The sequence below is a fragment of the Drosophila hydei genome, unplaced genomic scaffold (assembly GCF_003285905.1).
Source record: "Drosophila hydei strain 15085-1641.00,03,60 unplaced genomic scaffold, DhydRS2 tig00000063-arrow-pilon, whole genome shotgun sequence".
Classification (NCBI taxonomy): domain Eukaryota; kingdom Metazoa; phylum Arthropoda; class Insecta; order Diptera; family Drosophilidae; genus Drosophila; species Drosophila hydei.
Window position 1 is genome coordinate 7,177,624 of NW_022045657.1, and position 15,804 is coordinate 7,193,427.

Genomic DNA, 15,804 nt, shown 5'->3' on the forward strand with positions numbered 1-15,804 from the left:
GTTTTATTTCCGTTATGATCAATAACAATGAAAATTATATAATTAATTTTCTCTTGTTAATTGTCCAAAACAACTAAAACATGCATGGTTCTTTATTATTAACTTTAATAAATTAAAGTTTTCCCAAACATTTTTTACTAGTTGATTAATTTATATGGGCTGATTAATAAATCAATCTTTTTGATAAAATTTGGATTGCATTTAATGTAAATGCTAAATGTAGGTATGGAACCTGTGAAAAAGAGTTTCAAACCCCAAAAACCTAAGTTTTTTGCTCATTTTAAATTTGGCGCATATTGAATGGTAATTTTAGTGCTGCCAACTTGTTTTTGGGACTCTGCTCAACACAGCGGACTCAAAACAGCTGATTAATATCTTCCTCTTCCTGCCTCAGCGTGAGCCAAGACAAGAACAATGTCGCTGCGTGTTTTCGGCTTAAATTTATTAAAAAATAACAGAAGTCTGCTTCAAAATGCTCTTAGAAACAATGGAGCGCCTGGTGCCCAAGTGGTAAATTAAATATATCCCTTATAATTAATTACAGGCCCATGTAAGGTTGAATCAATAACTCGCGTATTCGTTTGCATAACATTTCAGCTTGCGGTGGCGCCGTACACTACACAGGTGACCGTCCAGGCCACACCGGCTGCTGTTCAGAAGCAAAAGGTGAGCAAAGCCATGAAAGCATACCTTGAGCGGGCTAATGAGCACGACGAGTTTATGAAAACTCAAGACCTGGAGTTTCAAATTGGAAAACGACATTTGGCAAATATGATGGGCGCTGACGCAGAAACCTTTACGCAAGAAGATATTAATGTGAGTATTTGAAATGATAGATGAGTTACATTTAATAACCAAATGTCACTTTTAGGAAGCCATCGCCTATCTCTTTCCCTCAGGCTTGTTTGACAAGCGGGCTCGTCCCGCGATGAGAACACCTGAAGAGGTGTTTCCAGCACGTAAGGCAGCCGAGTTTGATGAGACTGGTCGCCCCTTTCACAGCATGTTCTACACGGGCAAACCCAATTTCTTCCAGCTACTACACGTATGTATTTTTCGTTTATCAGTGGAATATGCTAATCTCAGTCAAATCTATTTAATAGGATATTGTTAAGGAAACAAACTATCTGTATGACCTTGAAGAGCGCATGCTGAGGCGTGGAAACAAACCAGATGAAAACCAAAAGCTGTATGTAAACGACAATCTATGCTTACATAATGCTTGAACCTTATATACGCCTTCTTTTTGAAGCGAAACGGCTGGTTTTCAGTTGTTGTCGAAGGATCAACTGGAACGCGTGCTTGTGGAACACATTGTGGATATTGAATATCAGAGTTTTACCAATGCTATGGAACGTTTAATGTCCTCGCCTTATTCGTATAAAAGCAAAGCATTTATCGAACGCTTTCTAAAACCTTTGATTGATCAATCAAAGCAACTAGAGGTGCCCAAGCCAAAGATTGATGAGCAAGGTCGCCAGTACATAACGACATATGAGTGCCTGCGCAAGACGGCACGTGCCGATGTCACTGTACGTCTGCCCGGCACAGGAAAAATAACCATCAATGGTCAGGATATCACGTACTTCAGCATGGACGAATGCAGAGAACAGGTGAGTCCAATTTAGAATTATACTCGAAATCATTGAAGGTCTCTAAATTTTAAAAGGCTTCAACGGCAAATTGTGAAGTCAAGGGAATTCGGAATTGATCAATTTTTAATATATTACGCCATATTTCGTAATTATTTATGGCTTTGCTTTTATATTTATTGAAAATCCAAATATTTTCAATTTTAAAATATTTTTTTTAGTTTGTGCAATCTTCACAGAATCAAAAAAAAACTTAGGCAATAGATATTTAAATCAATAGATGTGTAGATAGATAGTTTATTATTAATATTATAAAACAAATAACTTTCATATTTATTCATTATTTAAACGCTTTTCTTACGACAACGCCAAACAACAAAGACACAGCCTAAAACCAGACACAGACAAAAACAAACCTGCCAGCTTCTCACCTCTAAGACCTATCAACTAGTTTTATTAAAATATCTGTATATATATTGTAGGTAAAATATAAAGTATAGTATATAGCTAAACAGCATTATTAGGTAGAGCGTTAGCCGCTGCAATATTAAACATGCTCACTACAATATAATATCAACAATTTTCGGGCTCTTGGGTGCATTGGTTTACACACTCCAGAAGTGTCTAAGGGCTAAGAATTTATGATTCGGATGAATATAAAAGATAATAATAATTATAATAATAATAACAATAATATTAAATGGCATCGTGCAGCAGCTATTTACGTAGCTGGTGTTTCTGTTGGTTGGAGATGACGATGAGCAGCTTATCAATCACTTTGCTGGCCTGCTGCTGCTGTGATATGAGCACCTGTTTCAATTCTTGAATCTCCTGCGTGAGAAACTCAATGCGATCTGCATTATCGTCGATTTTACTTGTCAATGTAGTTAGTTGTGTGGATTCTGGATCAGGATCGGGCAACGTATATGCTGTGTTCACACAGCCGTTGTTATTGTTGTACTTGTTTTTGTAAGATAGATAATTTTCGCCCGGATTTTTGGAGGAGATTGTGTGGCCAAAGTGCTTTCGCATTTTTCCCACCTCGTAGGCCTTCATAAGTATGTCGCGTGGTAACCGCTTTTCGCTGGGATTCAAAGGCTTCACGCACAGAACGACGCGATATGCCTGCGGTGAGACGAGTGCCGTATAATGGAGCAGATTTCGCAGCCATGTCGGCAAATAGCCATTAAACAATGCTGACTCAATATAGCTAATAAGCTTCGTTTGTCGCACTAGTTTCGATAGCCCGGCGGTCTTCTTCAGACCTTGTATATCGTGCACCGCAATGCCCACCAGCAAATTCATCAGGATGATCGTCACAAACAAGAGAAAGAGCACAAACGTAATCTGAGCGCTGACCTCCAGCAGAAAAGGCGGATCCTTGCCATCCGGGTCGTTAATTAAAAGCGACAGATCTTGCTCCCCGATCATCATCACCAGCACTGTTATAAATCCCATAAATGGGTTGGCAAATGACGACGATGATGGGAAGATAACGCAAAAACTAATTGTAAAGCCAATTAGCATACACGAATAGGCCATGAATAGCTTGGCAAACTCGCCCTGCACCCGCGTATACATGGCCACGTAGACATCGAAGACAGGCAACTGGCCAATCATCAGCATTAAATTGGTCCAGCCGAGCAGTACGGCAAATGCGCCAATGTGGTTCTGGAACGTGTATGTTTGCTTTGTGTAAATGTACGAGATGACAAAGACGCTAGTTATGACAAACCACTCCATAATGTTCTCCACTTGCGTCACATAGTGTCGAAACGAGGAGTAGCCTGTAATCCCGTAGAGCTTTCGAAATATCTCGACTATTGTTATCGCCACGAGGACCCACCATTGCATTTCCATGACAAACGGATTATTACGCAGCATATCGCCCAGTATGGATTGCTTCTGGCACAGCTCCTGCGCCTGTATTGTCGTGTTGTCGTCCTTGCTGCCATTGTAACAGTTGTGCGCCAGTGCAGTCAGCACATAGAGAGTCAGGAAAAGCACAAAGCTAAAGCAGAAGATCAGGCGACCGATGTAGTACTTTCGTATTTTGCCCCACTTGATGTAAAGAAAGGATGAGCATAGCGGATGCTCCAGTATCTCCTTTTGTCCCTCATCCACGAATGTGTTCAAATAGCTAATCTCACGTGGATGGCAATGCTGCAAGAGCTGGCGAAAGTCCAACTCGAGTTCCACCTCCCGATTCACAGGATCCTATTTTGGCAGAGGAATAAATAGTTAGTAGTTGGGACTCTTCGTTTGGATCAACTGGATCAACTCACCTGCGAATGATGCAAGGTAATAGCTGCATCCAGTTTTTGACGTATCATGGCCACCGATGCAGGTGTCTTTCGTGTGATGACGTTTAAAGCGGATGTGCCTTTCTTAGATTTCGTTGTAACATCGGCGCCATGGTAAATGAGCATCTCAACGCACTGCACGAGTCCGTCAAGAGCGGCCAAGTGGAGAGCGGTGAAGCCATAGATGTCCTTATGGTTAACATTGGCGCCCCACTGGATGAGCGTCTCCATGATATCGTAGGCATTCTCAGACTTGCCGACGGCCGCATGCAGCGGTGTCCGATGATCAAAGTCCTCAGCGTTTGCGTCCGCATTGCCATTACGTAGCAGCGACTCCACACACTCCAAGCTAGAAGTGCGCGCTGCCAGATGGAGTGGAGTGAAGCCTCGATGATTTTTTAGCTTGGCATCTGCACCCTTCGAGAGCAACAGATCGACGCATTCCACATTGCCCTCATCGGCAGCCAGATGCAGTGCCGTAGACTCCTTTTCGCGAATGCAGATACGGACATTGGCGTCGGCATTTGGTGCATTCAACAGCGCCTCCAAGCACTGTAGGTGGCCCAGATCTGCGGCCAGGTGTATGGCGTTCGTGCCGTTGGGCTTCAGCGAATTGACATCGGCTCCTTCGCCAATGAATAGCTGCAAGCACTCCAGCGCGTTGGAGCGAACAGCGCAGTGGAGCAGACTCTCTTCGCAGTTGGGCTTGTTTGTATCTTTGGTGATGAGGGCTCCACTGTTGATAAGGAACTTGGCTGCCTCAGCGGCATTACCAAACGCAGCGCAGTGCAGTGGAGTGTAGCACTTCGGCTGCAAATTGACATTGATGCCCTTGGTCACTAGCAGGTCGAGCGTTGCCAAACATCCGCTGAATGCGCTCAAATGCAATGCTGAAATTCCGTTCTGGTCGCAAAAATGCAGGTCAGCGCCCGTTTTTAGCAGGGCCTCGAGTAGGTCCCAGCGTTTGAGAAAGGCCGCCCACAAGTAGCAGAGATTCTTCTCGAGCTTTGAACCCGACTCGAAATGTGCGCCAAGACTCTCGGCTACCACATTGCCCTGCTCGATGTCCTCAAACAGACGCACCCGCCCACCTGCACTCTTCATCTGGTCAATGAGACTAATCCTCAGCGTATCATTGCAGATCTGCACGCTCAGCTCGCTAGTTGGCTCTTCAAAGCTATCGTACATGCTCGGCGCACTCTCCGCCGGCGGCGATGGTCCACACTCCATGTATTCAAATTCACCAGTTGTCGGATACTGAGCTTCGATCATGGCGTCAGTGTTGTTGCGCCATCGCACCATTAGATTGGGTGGAATCGATTTGAAACTATTTCAAATACAATAAAAATAGTTTGTCATTAGTCGTAGCTTTTAGAATGTTAATTGTCTTTAAACGCTTAAACCAAATCATTTAATGTTGCAAGTCAATTATTCCCGCTCTCCGTACTTTTTCCTAAACAAGAATACCTTTAAGCAGTTACATAATTACTTACAATGGATACAAATTGCATAATGCATATTGTTTCTGCTTTTCAAGGTATATTTTAAAGACAGACAGAAAGACGAGATCAAGAGAGACTTTTGGTAGAGACTGTGGCAAATCGCTAGTTGATGGGATTAAAGAAAACTTCTTATCGAAAACTTGCAATAAAATGCAAAATTGTGCAGTTTTCAGACTAATTATGCATTTAAATTTTCACTGCATTCAATTATATTTTAACAATTTATTTGTTATATTTTCTATCTGGATGCAGAGTTATCTTTAGATAGGTGTTATCATATTTCCTCATCAGTTTTTAGTATATTGGGACGAATGTTTCTCAATTATATATATATATATTTCGATTTATATATATTTATATATATATATATATATATATATAATAATTTTTATAAATATTAAACAGAGAAAGTCGGACTACAATTGAGATCAGTATATTTTTTTTAATCTTTATTTATTTAATTAATTAAGCGTTTAATGAAGTTATCTGGAAGCGCATAGAAGTTTCGTTCTCATGCTGAAACTTCTGCTATTGGATTATTTGTTTAAATATTTTTAACATTTTATTGTTTTTTCTTTTTTATTATTGTTTTGAATGGCACTGAATGTACGGCCGCTGCACGTTTGCTGACTTTGAGGCATGCATAATGGAGAAACAGTTTGTCAGCATAATATGTTAAGTTATGCAAGAGCGCGGAGTTGTGCACATTTATAATATATTTCTGTATTTATATATAATTTATGCACTTCGGTAAATCTTTTCCACGTTTGTCAGGAACTGCAGCACAGCTGCCGCAATTGCCGCCGGTTTGGACTGTTGCGATTTTTCGCAATTCCACTTGCAGTTGCTGTTGATAATTTCTAATGCAGTTTTGCATAATTTCAGGTAGCATGCACATTGAATCCAGGGACGTATTTTCAAAGCTAGTCATTGTTCTGCACTTAGTTGCTTATATGTGAAGGTGTGTGTGTGAGAGTGTGTATGGGCATTTGTGAGTGTGTATGTGTCTGTGTACGTACACTGCTTGCAGCCATATCCACGGATGATGCCAATTCGCTAATGAACTATTTTCAATTTCTAATTTCATTTCCAAAATGCGATTGCGCGGTTACACACACATAGGAGAGCCCGACCTGTCCACTGGCTGTGTGACCCATCTACAGACCGATCCGATAGACAGGCAGACAATAAGACGGTCAGAGACGGGCCAAGTGGCTAACAATGGTTGCCTTTTGTGGCGCTTTTATAACTTTTGTCTAATGGGCGGAAAAATGCAAAAATGTTGTGTGAAAACGCGAATTTTTCACTTCCGTTTCGTATACGTCGTTGCTGTTGCTGTTTTTGTTATTGCTAACGAACTACGAACTGCGAACGCGTTTTTGACGAATATTTTTTTTAGCCAGCAACTAAAACGCGACCGCCTGCATTGTTGTTTCAATTCCGACTGATGGAAAGCGTTAAGCGCCGCTCAGTGCCAGCAAGTCGATCGAGCTTGAAACGCCAAATACACACGCATACACACACACATACATAGGTGAGAGAGTTGAATCGCTGCGAGAGCGATTGCCAAAATCAAAACTAGCTTCCAAAAAAGAGAGGGAGAGAGACGAGTGGGAGTGGGAGTTGGAATGGGTTGGAGTGACTGAGACAGCGACGAAGACTGGAATTTTACACAGTCTACGACTGCGGCTGGATGAGTTATAGAAGAGGCTGACAGAAAACCCACCTGCATGGCTGGCTAAATAATGCGCGACTAAACAATTCGTTTCATCCGCTGCAATTTCAGCAAATGCCTGGAATTTCTTATAGCATAATATAGGATTGATTAGTATGAAGACTTTGAGTTTGGCAAAACACTTTAGTCGTGACTAACACTTCCTTTAGTGATAGCAGGAGAATCTCTTTAGACGGCTAACTTCAAAATGGTACCTTTGCCAATTGATGCTAATTTCATTTGCTTAGCTAACCAATTATTAGAAATATGCTGTCTGCTAGTGATGCGCAATCACAATTCTAATGGGATTTTTTTCCACTAATTCGCAAACGTGGGAGTAATATCGGGAGCTATCGTGGCATGGTTACGTTTTTTCGAACCGGCATCAGTTAACTGTAAACCCGTATTTTTTAGCCACCGGCCAATTCACACCTCACCCCCAACTGATTTATCTGCCAGCCCCACCCAAACGTTGTTTTTGTTTTCTTTCGCTCTCACTTTTGGTTTTTGTGTTTTATTTCTTATTAATCTTCGAAATGCACACGTTTGGGGTAAAAATAACTGAATGGGCTAAAAGCTGGCCTTTGGGCACAACTGGCACTTACCGGTTATTCGCATTATTTTCATTGAGCGGCTGCTCCACTTCGGTCTTGGTAACGACGCTGATGGAACGTGTCATACGACGCGGCTTCGTGCTGCCCTCCTTGTAGCCCAGATTCTCCATGACGACCACGAAAGCGACGAACAGACCTTGCTGGCTTCTCGTTCCAATTGCAGTTGAAGTTGTTGCTGTTGCAGTGGCTCTTCTCGCCGTTGTTGCTGTAGTTTGTAATTAAAATGCGCAAATATGCGCACAAATCCAACAACCCAATCGTCTGGCTGCACTTACGTATGGTGCACACAAACCAACCGAAAACTTTCCAATATCAACAACAGAAATTTATAGACCTGTTTCTTAATATCTGACACTGGCTGATATTGAGTTTCGATGCTCTTTTGGGTTCGATTCAGCTCTCAGCTGCAATCAAAAAGAGGAGAGTGTTTATGATACTTGAGTCCTAGCTGAGAATGATTTGCACCCAGAATTGTGTGTGATCCAATGCGGAATTGGATCACTATTAATTCGCGTTTACTTTCGTTTCCAGACTTAAGGCATAATCTGCAAAAAACATTAATCAAATATTAACTTTGGCGTCACTTTTTGCTGCTCTGACTTTCCCAGTGGTCGTTTTCCTTGTGGGCTCGATACAGGTTTCTGCGCACCCCGACTGCGACAATCTCGGCTGGAAGTTATCTAAGCATTCATCTCATTTGACGCAGCGATAAGGCCTACCATAAAAACAGAATCATCAGCATCGCATCATGAGACGCAAACCAACTTTTCGTTTTTATTGTTATCGGGTTGAAATTTATCAGTTGGCGCTACTGTTTATATGAACTAAACGGAGCAGAGGCGTCGTTTTTCATAGGGTCCAGTTCAATATCTAGTGGCGGCCGCTTTATTTTTAGAAGAAATCTTAACTAACACGAATCAATAGTAGAGTAGTTTCGAGGAGACTTCGTAATCCGATCTTGAGTCCTCCAATCAGGAGCATCCCGTACCCGATCTCATATAATATTTAAACTTTTACGTGTGGTTTCTCTCAGAAGACTTGAATTGATATCCAAGATATGACCATAATATAATTTTAGTTTAGGTTCGGCTTGCAATACTGATATTTAAGGATCTGATAATATTAAGAATCTGTACCGGTTCGATGGGAAATATTTTTAAGTCGCATAGTACATCTATGGCAAGAGTTTATTTATGTCTCACCAAATTTGATAATACAATATTATAGTAGGTTTTGTACCCCTACAGCTAACTTAGCATTGTGTATTCTATGAACTGTTTGCTTCTCCGATTACTTTTATCCAGATTTTGTTTATTCACATTATTTACAATTTATGTCAACGTCAGCGCGCGGCCTGGCAAGTATTCATTCATTTCTTGACTAAATTCCATTAAAAATCATTTGAAACGAGGCAGCGACTGTGCTTCAGGTACGCTTCAGTGTGAAGCGTAAGAAAAACGAAACACTCAATAAAAATTGAGCTGCTATTCAGTTGGCCTGAGTAAAACGGATTTACTTTTTATTTAGACATGACCATTGTGCGATGATTTATTTTATTTCATTTATTTGCTGGTTTAATAGCACTTGCAGCTTTCAGTTCTCTAGCCATTGCGCAATTTAATTGTTGCTGATGTAAAACCATTTGAAAGAGAATTACGTGAATGTGTTTGCGTGTTGTAATTACTGGCAAAACAGTTATAAAAAACAATTTGAATATAACATTGTTGTCAGTTGTTTACTAATTTAAAATTATTAACCAATTTTTGGGAATTTTTTAACTTGTTTGCGAATTTTAAATGTTAATATAAAAACAAACAAGGTGAGGAAAAAAGTGACCAAATACAGCCTGGAAACAAGCGATTAAGCAAACTTTCTTAATTCGTGCCAAACGGAACGTATGGGTTGAGTTATGAGCCAATTTGGTGGTCAATCAGACATCGGAACGTAAAAAACCTCTTTATGATTATGCACTCAAATTAATGAAGTTCTCTCAACGAACGGCCATAGACGAAGTTGAAAAACCAGTTTGCAGTTCTCAGGTTTAAATTCCATTCGCCAGTTGAAAGTTTTTATCGCTAACAAACTAATAGTTGCTTTCAACACACCGAGATGTAAATCCAAGTAAAGCAATATATTTCCTATACATCATTTCTTGTAATAGTAAAATTCCCAAAAGAAGGTTTTTAGTAGTAAGGCATATATATAAATTCACTTATATATAGATATAATATACATATATAAATATATATACACAGTCATATATATACGTTTTTGCTTCATTAAGAAGAAAGCAAAATGAACGTATAGAACTGAGCCGGAAGCGCCATTTGCAATTTACCGTTTAGCTGCGACGATGCAACGTCATTTTGAAAACTGCGCCGCCCCCAAAGCAACTCTGCGAACATTTCGCGTCGTTTCTTTTGAAAGATTACTCGTTCCTTTATTGAAAACGGTTCAGTTCGGCTTAGTTCGTTTCGTTCGGTTCGTTCGGCTTGCGTTGATTCAATTATAATTGAAACTAATTTGAATTTGTACGGTTGAAAGCCTTTGAGGCGCGGGAGGCGCTATGAAGCGAGTGGTTGTGCCCATTGGAAAGGCATAGCGTTTGCGAAACGAGCTTATTTTTGCATTGCTTTCAGAATGCCCTTGAACCTGAGGCGCCCCGTTGCCCTTAAGTTGTGCACTCAAATGCTTTGATGTAATTGAATCTCTCCAAATTAAAGGATAATACAACAGATGATTGCAACACAAAACTGAAATGTTTTTTTTAAATGAGATAAACACAACAATTATTATATATGCAAAGTTCGCCGAGTTCAACTTGACGCGATTGAAAATCTTTTAATATAGATTTTAATAGCAGCATTCAATTAGTTGATGTTTAAGAAACCAAGATAATCTTGAAGTTCGTAGTTCAGTTCGGAATTATAAGAAATAAAATAATATTGTATAAGCAAATTACAAGTAAAAATGAATATTTAAGTTTTTTGATAAGATGCTGAGCTTTCTTCACGGTCTTAATTTTTATAGATTAATTGATTTACTGATTTACTTTAAAAGTTTCTTGGCCAAGGCCAATGCTTTTGCAATAGACGCAACATTTTCCTTTCCCAAAGGTATAAGCAACACTTAAGATCGGGTGTTAGAATTCGAGATATATAATTTTTCCGCGACTTGAGGCGCGACTTGAACAGCGTGAATTGACTGATAAAAAGAACTGCGCCGAAATGATAATGTGGACCAAGACAAGTTTCGTTGTGGCTGCGAATGTGGGAGGTGGTTGAGCATATCCAACTTGAGTCAAGTGAGCGCGCGCCAATGAGGCTGAATGTACACTTAGTATATATACTATATATACATATGTATGCCTTCATATGCTATCAACAGTATCATCATCATCGCACATAGTTACACACACTCGTTTCGAGCTATGTACAGCGCTCATTGTTGGGGAAAAGCGCAAAGCGAGGAGCTTTTCGAACCCTCCAGAGAATCAGCTATCAAATTCATTTAAATCATAATAAAATGTGACGCGAGATTTCTTCAAGCGCCGGTTCAAAGTGTCTTTTATGCCGGCTAGCCTGAATTTTCTTCTCTTCAAATATTTACATAGAAATTATTTATTTTTATTTTTTGGAACCTGTTTATGATGTTGTCTCTCTGATTCGCTGAGTAGTTTGATATTATGGAACTTACTTTAATTGCCAGTATAATTAATTTAAAAATCTTTTGCGCAATTGCTGCTAAAGCTGATTATTTGTTGCTGCGTGAAGTCATCTGACAAATTGTTTAAACAAATTAAAGATACACAAACAAATCAAAATGGATTTTGTCAAGTCTGCAATGATTGATTGTGTTTATTTTGTTGTTGGGTTTTTTCTTTTTTTTGCGTTCTCTTTTTTGTTTTGTGTCTGTTTTTGCCAAAATTGTGATCGCTGCTTTGTTAATGTCTTTTATTATGTATTTTTATTGTTTATTCGTTTTTAATCATAACGTTTATTGTTTGTGTGCTGTAGACCATATGGATTGTGTGTGTATACGCTATCCAAGCTCGTTGAATTTGTTTTCCCACGCGTTCATAAAATTGTCAAAATAAACAAGAGGTTAAAATTATATAAATTTATTTTGATATTGGGAACAGCCCCTCGATATGGACTTTGAACCAGGCGTCAGAGTTAGTTGTGTATATGTATATTTCTATGCATAATCTATTTATTAATTGTTATAGTTTTACTATAAAATATTGCTGTTGGTATCCCATTTCCAATAAAGTTTCAGGTAATTTGATGCATATTTTATGCATGACGCGCTTATAAGATATACAATTTCTTCCTCATACATAAATAATAACTCGTTTAAGCCTGTTTCTTAGCTGCATTTTTAATAGCTTTATTCGCTCAACTAAAATTAAAAATGGCAGCACCTTGAAGGGAACCGTTAAAAGTTAAAACACCGCTGTGTTAAGCCTCACCTCGCGTATACCTTTAAGCCTTATGCCGCTTAGTCGGCAGGCAGTAATTATCACTTAGTTGTGAGGTAATCACACCCTCTACGTAAACAATTAAGAGTGATCTAGTAGGAAGTGTCCAACTAGGATATATCCTGACCTTGAAATTAACTAATTAAATTACTAATTAATTAATTGTTATTTAAGAAAACTGAAATTCGATAGACATTTTAACGGTAATAACTATCGATTTAAAATTGGTAGCATTTATTTTACTTTTCGAGAATGTCATAGCCTTCGGAGAGATCTAGATCGACTTGCCTGTTACCATACATTCCAACAAGAACATTAATTTGTTTACCCATTCACAATACGTTCAGAGTATGCAAAAATAAAAACATGCAGTAATCATCTAGGTATTTCTAGATGTCATTGCAACTATAGCATTTACAGTATTTAGAAACATTAACTGTAAGTCGTACACAACAAGAATTCAGTTTAAGTGCAAAATATTACAAACAGTCGAATGATTATATATAGAGTTCTACAGTAATAGCTAACAGTAATAAATAAGAGGGAAAAGTAGTAAACAACAAATAACAATTCGTCTCCACGTAGTGGTCATTCATTAAAATGTAGTAATAAAATATATATCGAAGGTTCTATGCATAAAGAAATCCGATGTCAAACCTATTGTGTATTCTCACCTAGAATATTCTTGAATATTTTCTTAAGTCTGGATAGCTAATATCAGGCATCCCAAATGTATCCAGTTAATTGCTTTAAACACAAGTATGGAACAGTTTGTTGCATTTTGTAGCATTTGCTAGAAGCAATTTAATTCGGGTAACAACTTTGTCATTATTTCTAAACATCCATTGTTGTTATTTCTGTGCAGGAAATACACTCTCAGTTTAATTTTTCATTACATACGCTAAAATACAATGCAGCGACTACGTAGATCCAGTTGAGCAGTTCCACATGCACACACATTTAGACAATGGCCGCCTCGAGCGCTCTGAACTTGACTTCTAACACGATTACATTTTTTTTATTTATTTTCTCAGTTGCTCTTTCCACTGAGCTATAGCGAAATGCTGGGCAAAGTTGATGTGGAGGCCAATGTGGAGGGCGGTGGTCCATCCGGTCAGGCGGGCGCTATCCGTTGGGGTATTGCCATGAGTTTGCGCAGCTTTGTTGATCAAGAGATGATTGAGTCAATGCGTTTGGGTAAGTGCAACTGCCGGCTTCAAATATTTAATTGCCGCAAATTGCTTTTACATATATAATATGTATTTATCCATGCAGCCGGCTTGCTGACACGTGACTACCGCAGACGGGAACGCAAGAAGTTCGGACAGGAAGGCGCACGTCGCAAATACACGTGGAAGAAACGCTAAGCGGCAAACTACAAAGCCGCGTTTCATTTCTACTCCTTCAATGTTCAATAAAAAAAACTATATTAAATTATATCAAAAGTGTCTACTACATTTGGTTCAGGGGCTTGAGACCCAGCAACTGCATGCCTTGCTGCAACGTTCGCTTAGCTGCACGGAACAACAGTAGACGTTGCGATTGCTTATCTGGGCATTTCTCCTGCTTCACAGGCAATCGTTTTAGTGCACGACTGGTTGCGTTGCTGTAATTGTATGAAGATTAAAGATTAGTTTAGGGCTCAACAAATTACTCGGCGACAGTCACGCACCACAAGCCAAACAGATAGTTCACGAGCACATGGGCCTCCAGCTGCTCCTTGGCCTGCCAAACACACTGATCAAAGCGCGCCAACTCATAAACGACAGCTAGCGCATCTGATGGTTCTTCAGTTAAATGCTGCCAGCTGGGCTTTATTTCCGCCAGCTCAATATGTCGAAAACTTTCTAGAAGATTGTGCAGACGGCAGTGTGTGTATTGCAGCTTAATGCCTGTATCGCCATTAACCTGAAGCGCCTGCTGCCAGCTAAATTCATGATCCCTTTGCCGGCGTTGCTTCAGCACGTTCACTAGCACTGCCGACACGCCCAGAATATCGCAAACGTGTTCATCATTAAGTTTGCTATTAACTTTAGTTGCTATAAGTGGAATTTTAATAACAAAAGTGTCGACAAAATATTTTCACACTTACTTGCGCTGTTGCAGCGCTTCTCCCGCATCACGTCACGCGCCTCGTTAAGCACATCGCGGAGAAATATAGCTTTGCCTTGACGGGTGCTCATGCCATGAATGCGTCCGAATTTCACATGCTGCAGTTTGTCTTTGAAGCTTTCGTCCAGCGCTGTCGCCGTACTAAACAGGGCATTGAAATGATCCGTCTGTCCATTATCTACTACGTAAAGCATGCGCGTGAACTGCAGCCGCTTCTGTCGTTCTAATAATGCTGCAATATCACGTGCCAGATATAAGGTAGATCCGTCGCTTTTTATAACAGGCACACGGCGTTGATCCACGACAACAATCTCACGACCATCGTGTTCTCTTTGCAGTAGCCCCGCTGACCGTAGCTGTGCTAGGACATCTCCAATATCTCGTTGTGAGTACTGCGACTCCCATTCGTAGCTATCGAAATGGACTCCTAGACGATCGTACACACCTGTGAGCTCGTCTATAGTATATTTCCGATATTTCTGCCATTCGCTGGACATAGTTAAGTCTGTGTCCGCTTCCAACGCAGTAAACAATTCACGTGCTCTTTGAGCTAGCTTTGGATCTTCTGCGGCCACTTTATTGGCCATTACATATGCGTTATATAGCGTTTCAATTGGTGCCTCACGCATTTGAGTATCGCTAACACTGCCCATTTGAACGCCAAGCGCCAGCAGACCAAACTGGGTACCCCAATCGCCCAGATAGTTAAGACGTGTCGTACGGTAACCCAAATGCTGATGAAGATTGGCCAACACGTTACCTATGATAGTGGACCGCAGATGCCCAACATGGAAGGGTTTTGCGATATTTGGCGAGCTATACTCGACAACAACGTGTTCCTCATGAAACGGCGACACCACTGGGCTGAATGTGTCTGCTTGCAGAAGATGGGCTGTAAATGCATCGGGTTGTAACTTGAATTCCACTTTGGCTGCCTCGCGGCCCATACGGGGAACCACACGCACCTCTTCAACGAACGTGGTATCAAATTGTTGAGATTTTACCGACTCCAACAATTCATGTTCATGTTGTGCAACATCAGCCGGCAGAATCCATTGAAGTAGTGGTCGTGTAGCGGCATTTTGTTGCACTTTGGAAGGTACTTCCAAGGCATAATATATATTTTTCAGTTGTGGCAGCTGCAGTTAACAAAGAAAACAATAGTTTTTATGTCTAAAATAGTTATTTCACTGACTTACTTGCTCACAAATTGCGCGCCGGATTCCGCTGGTCATATTATTTCACAGGGTGTCATAGTCTCTAGCAGTGTTGCAAAGTTTTGTACCGATGTAGTACCCACACACGATACGACGTGCTTGACAAACAAGCTATTTGTCGACGGATATTAGCGTATATGGTTCAGACATTGCAGAAACGAGCTATTATCTTACTTTTCAAATACGACAAACATATCAGATAAAAAAAAAATAAATTGTTCTGTTCGTTGTAGTTATTGGACTATCCTAGTATTCGTGTGTGGGCTACAC

The 15,804-nt window shown here is 40.2% G+C and overlaps 3 protein-coding genes across 5 annotated transcripts; 1 reads left to right on the forward strand and 2 right to left on the reverse strand.

Annotated features, from left to right (window-relative positions):
- The first annotated feature begins 392 nt into the window (after positions 1 to 392).
- LOC111596266 (28S ribosomal protein S9, mitochondrial) lies at positions 393 to 13,640 on the forward strand. Its single transcript, XM_023310408.2, has 7 exons — positions 393 to 510; positions 598 to 816; positions 872 to 1,045; positions 1,104 to 1,189; positions 1,253 to 1,613; positions 13,240 to 13,402; positions 13,481 to 13,640. The coding sequence occupies exons 1-7, from the start codon at positions 415 to 417 to the stop codon at positions 13,570 to 13,572; spliced, it is 1,191 nt and encodes a 396-aa protein (XP_023166176.2). The 5' UTR covers positions 393 to 414; the 3' UTR covers positions 13,573 to 13,640.
- On the reverse strand, positions 1,961 to 10,937 carry LOC111596232 (transient receptor potential channel pyrexia). 3 transcript variants are annotated; one of them, XM_023310352.2, is made up of 4 exons: positions 10,778 to 10,937; positions 7,717 to 8,129; positions 3,878 to 5,222; positions 1,962 to 3,809 (listed from the first exon to the last, which is right to left on the reverse strand). In XM_023310352.2, the coding sequence occupies exons 2-4, from the start codon at positions 7,833 to 7,835 to the stop codon at positions 2,310 to 2,312; spliced, it is 2,964 nt and encodes a 987-aa protein (XP_023166120.2). In that variant the 5' UTR covers positions 7,836 to 8,129; positions 10,778 to 10,937; the 3' UTR covers positions 1,962 to 2,309. The 3 variants fall into 3 exon arrangements, with proteins under 3 accessions (XP_023166139.2, XP_023166120.2, XP_023166129.2); XM_023310361.2 differs by having other exon boundaries at positions 7,717 to 8,270; XM_023310371.2 differs by lacking the exons at positions 7,717 to 8,129; positions 10,778 to 10,937 and adding an exon at positions 6,417 to 7,000 and having other exon boundaries at positions 1,961 to 3,809.
- LOC111596256 (probable arginine--tRNA ligase, mitochondrial) lies at positions 13,580 to 15,598 on the reverse strand. Its single transcript, XM_023310395.2, has 4 exons — positions 15,517 to 15,598; positions 14,298 to 15,456; positions 13,878 to 14,244; positions 13,580 to 13,811 (listed from the first exon to the last, which is right to left on the reverse strand). Exons 1-4 carry the CDS (start codon positions 15,550 to 15,552, stop codon positions 13,658 to 13,660), a joined length of 1,716 nt encoding a protein of 571 aa, XP_023166163.1. The 5' UTR covers positions 15,553 to 15,598; the 3' UTR covers positions 13,580 to 13,657.
- Positions 15,599 to 15,804: the final 206 nt, after the last annotated feature.

Coding starts and splice junctions, on each gene's coding strand:
- LOC111596266 (XM_023310408.2), top strand. CDS start 415: ATGTCGCTGCGTGTTTTCGGCTTAAATTTATTAAAAAATAACAGAAGT. Junction 511..597: donor GAGCGCCTGGTGCCCAAGTG/GTAAATTAAATA, acceptor ATAACATTTCAG/CTTGCGGTGGCGCCGTACAC. Junction 13,403..13,480: donor GATTGAGTCAATGCGTTTGG/GTAAGTGCAACT, acceptor TTATCCATGCAG/CCGGCTTGCTGACACGTGAC.
- LOC111596232 (XM_023310352.2), bottom strand. CDS start 7,835: ATGGAGAATCTGGGCTACAAGGAGGGCAGCACGAAGCCGCGTCGTATG. Junction 5,223..7,716: donor GAAAATAATGCGAATAACCG/GTAAGTGCCAGT, acceptor TATTTGAAATAG/TTTCAAATCGATTCCACCCA. Junction 3,810..3,877: donor TTACCTTGCATCATTCGCAG/GTGAGTTGATCC, acceptor CTGCCAAAATAG/GATCCTGTGAATCGGGAGGT.
- LOC111596256 (XM_023310395.2), bottom strand. CDS start 15,552: ATGACCAGCGGAATCCGGCGCGCAATTTGTGAGCAA. Junction 15,457..15,516: donor GGCGCGCAATTTGTGAGCAA/GTAAGTCAGTGA, acceptor TGTTAACTGCAG/CTGCCACAACTGAAAAATAT. Junction 13,812..13,877: donor AACTATCTGTTTGGCTTGTG/GTGCGTGACTGT, acceptor ATACAATTACAG/CAACGCAACCAGTCGTGCAC.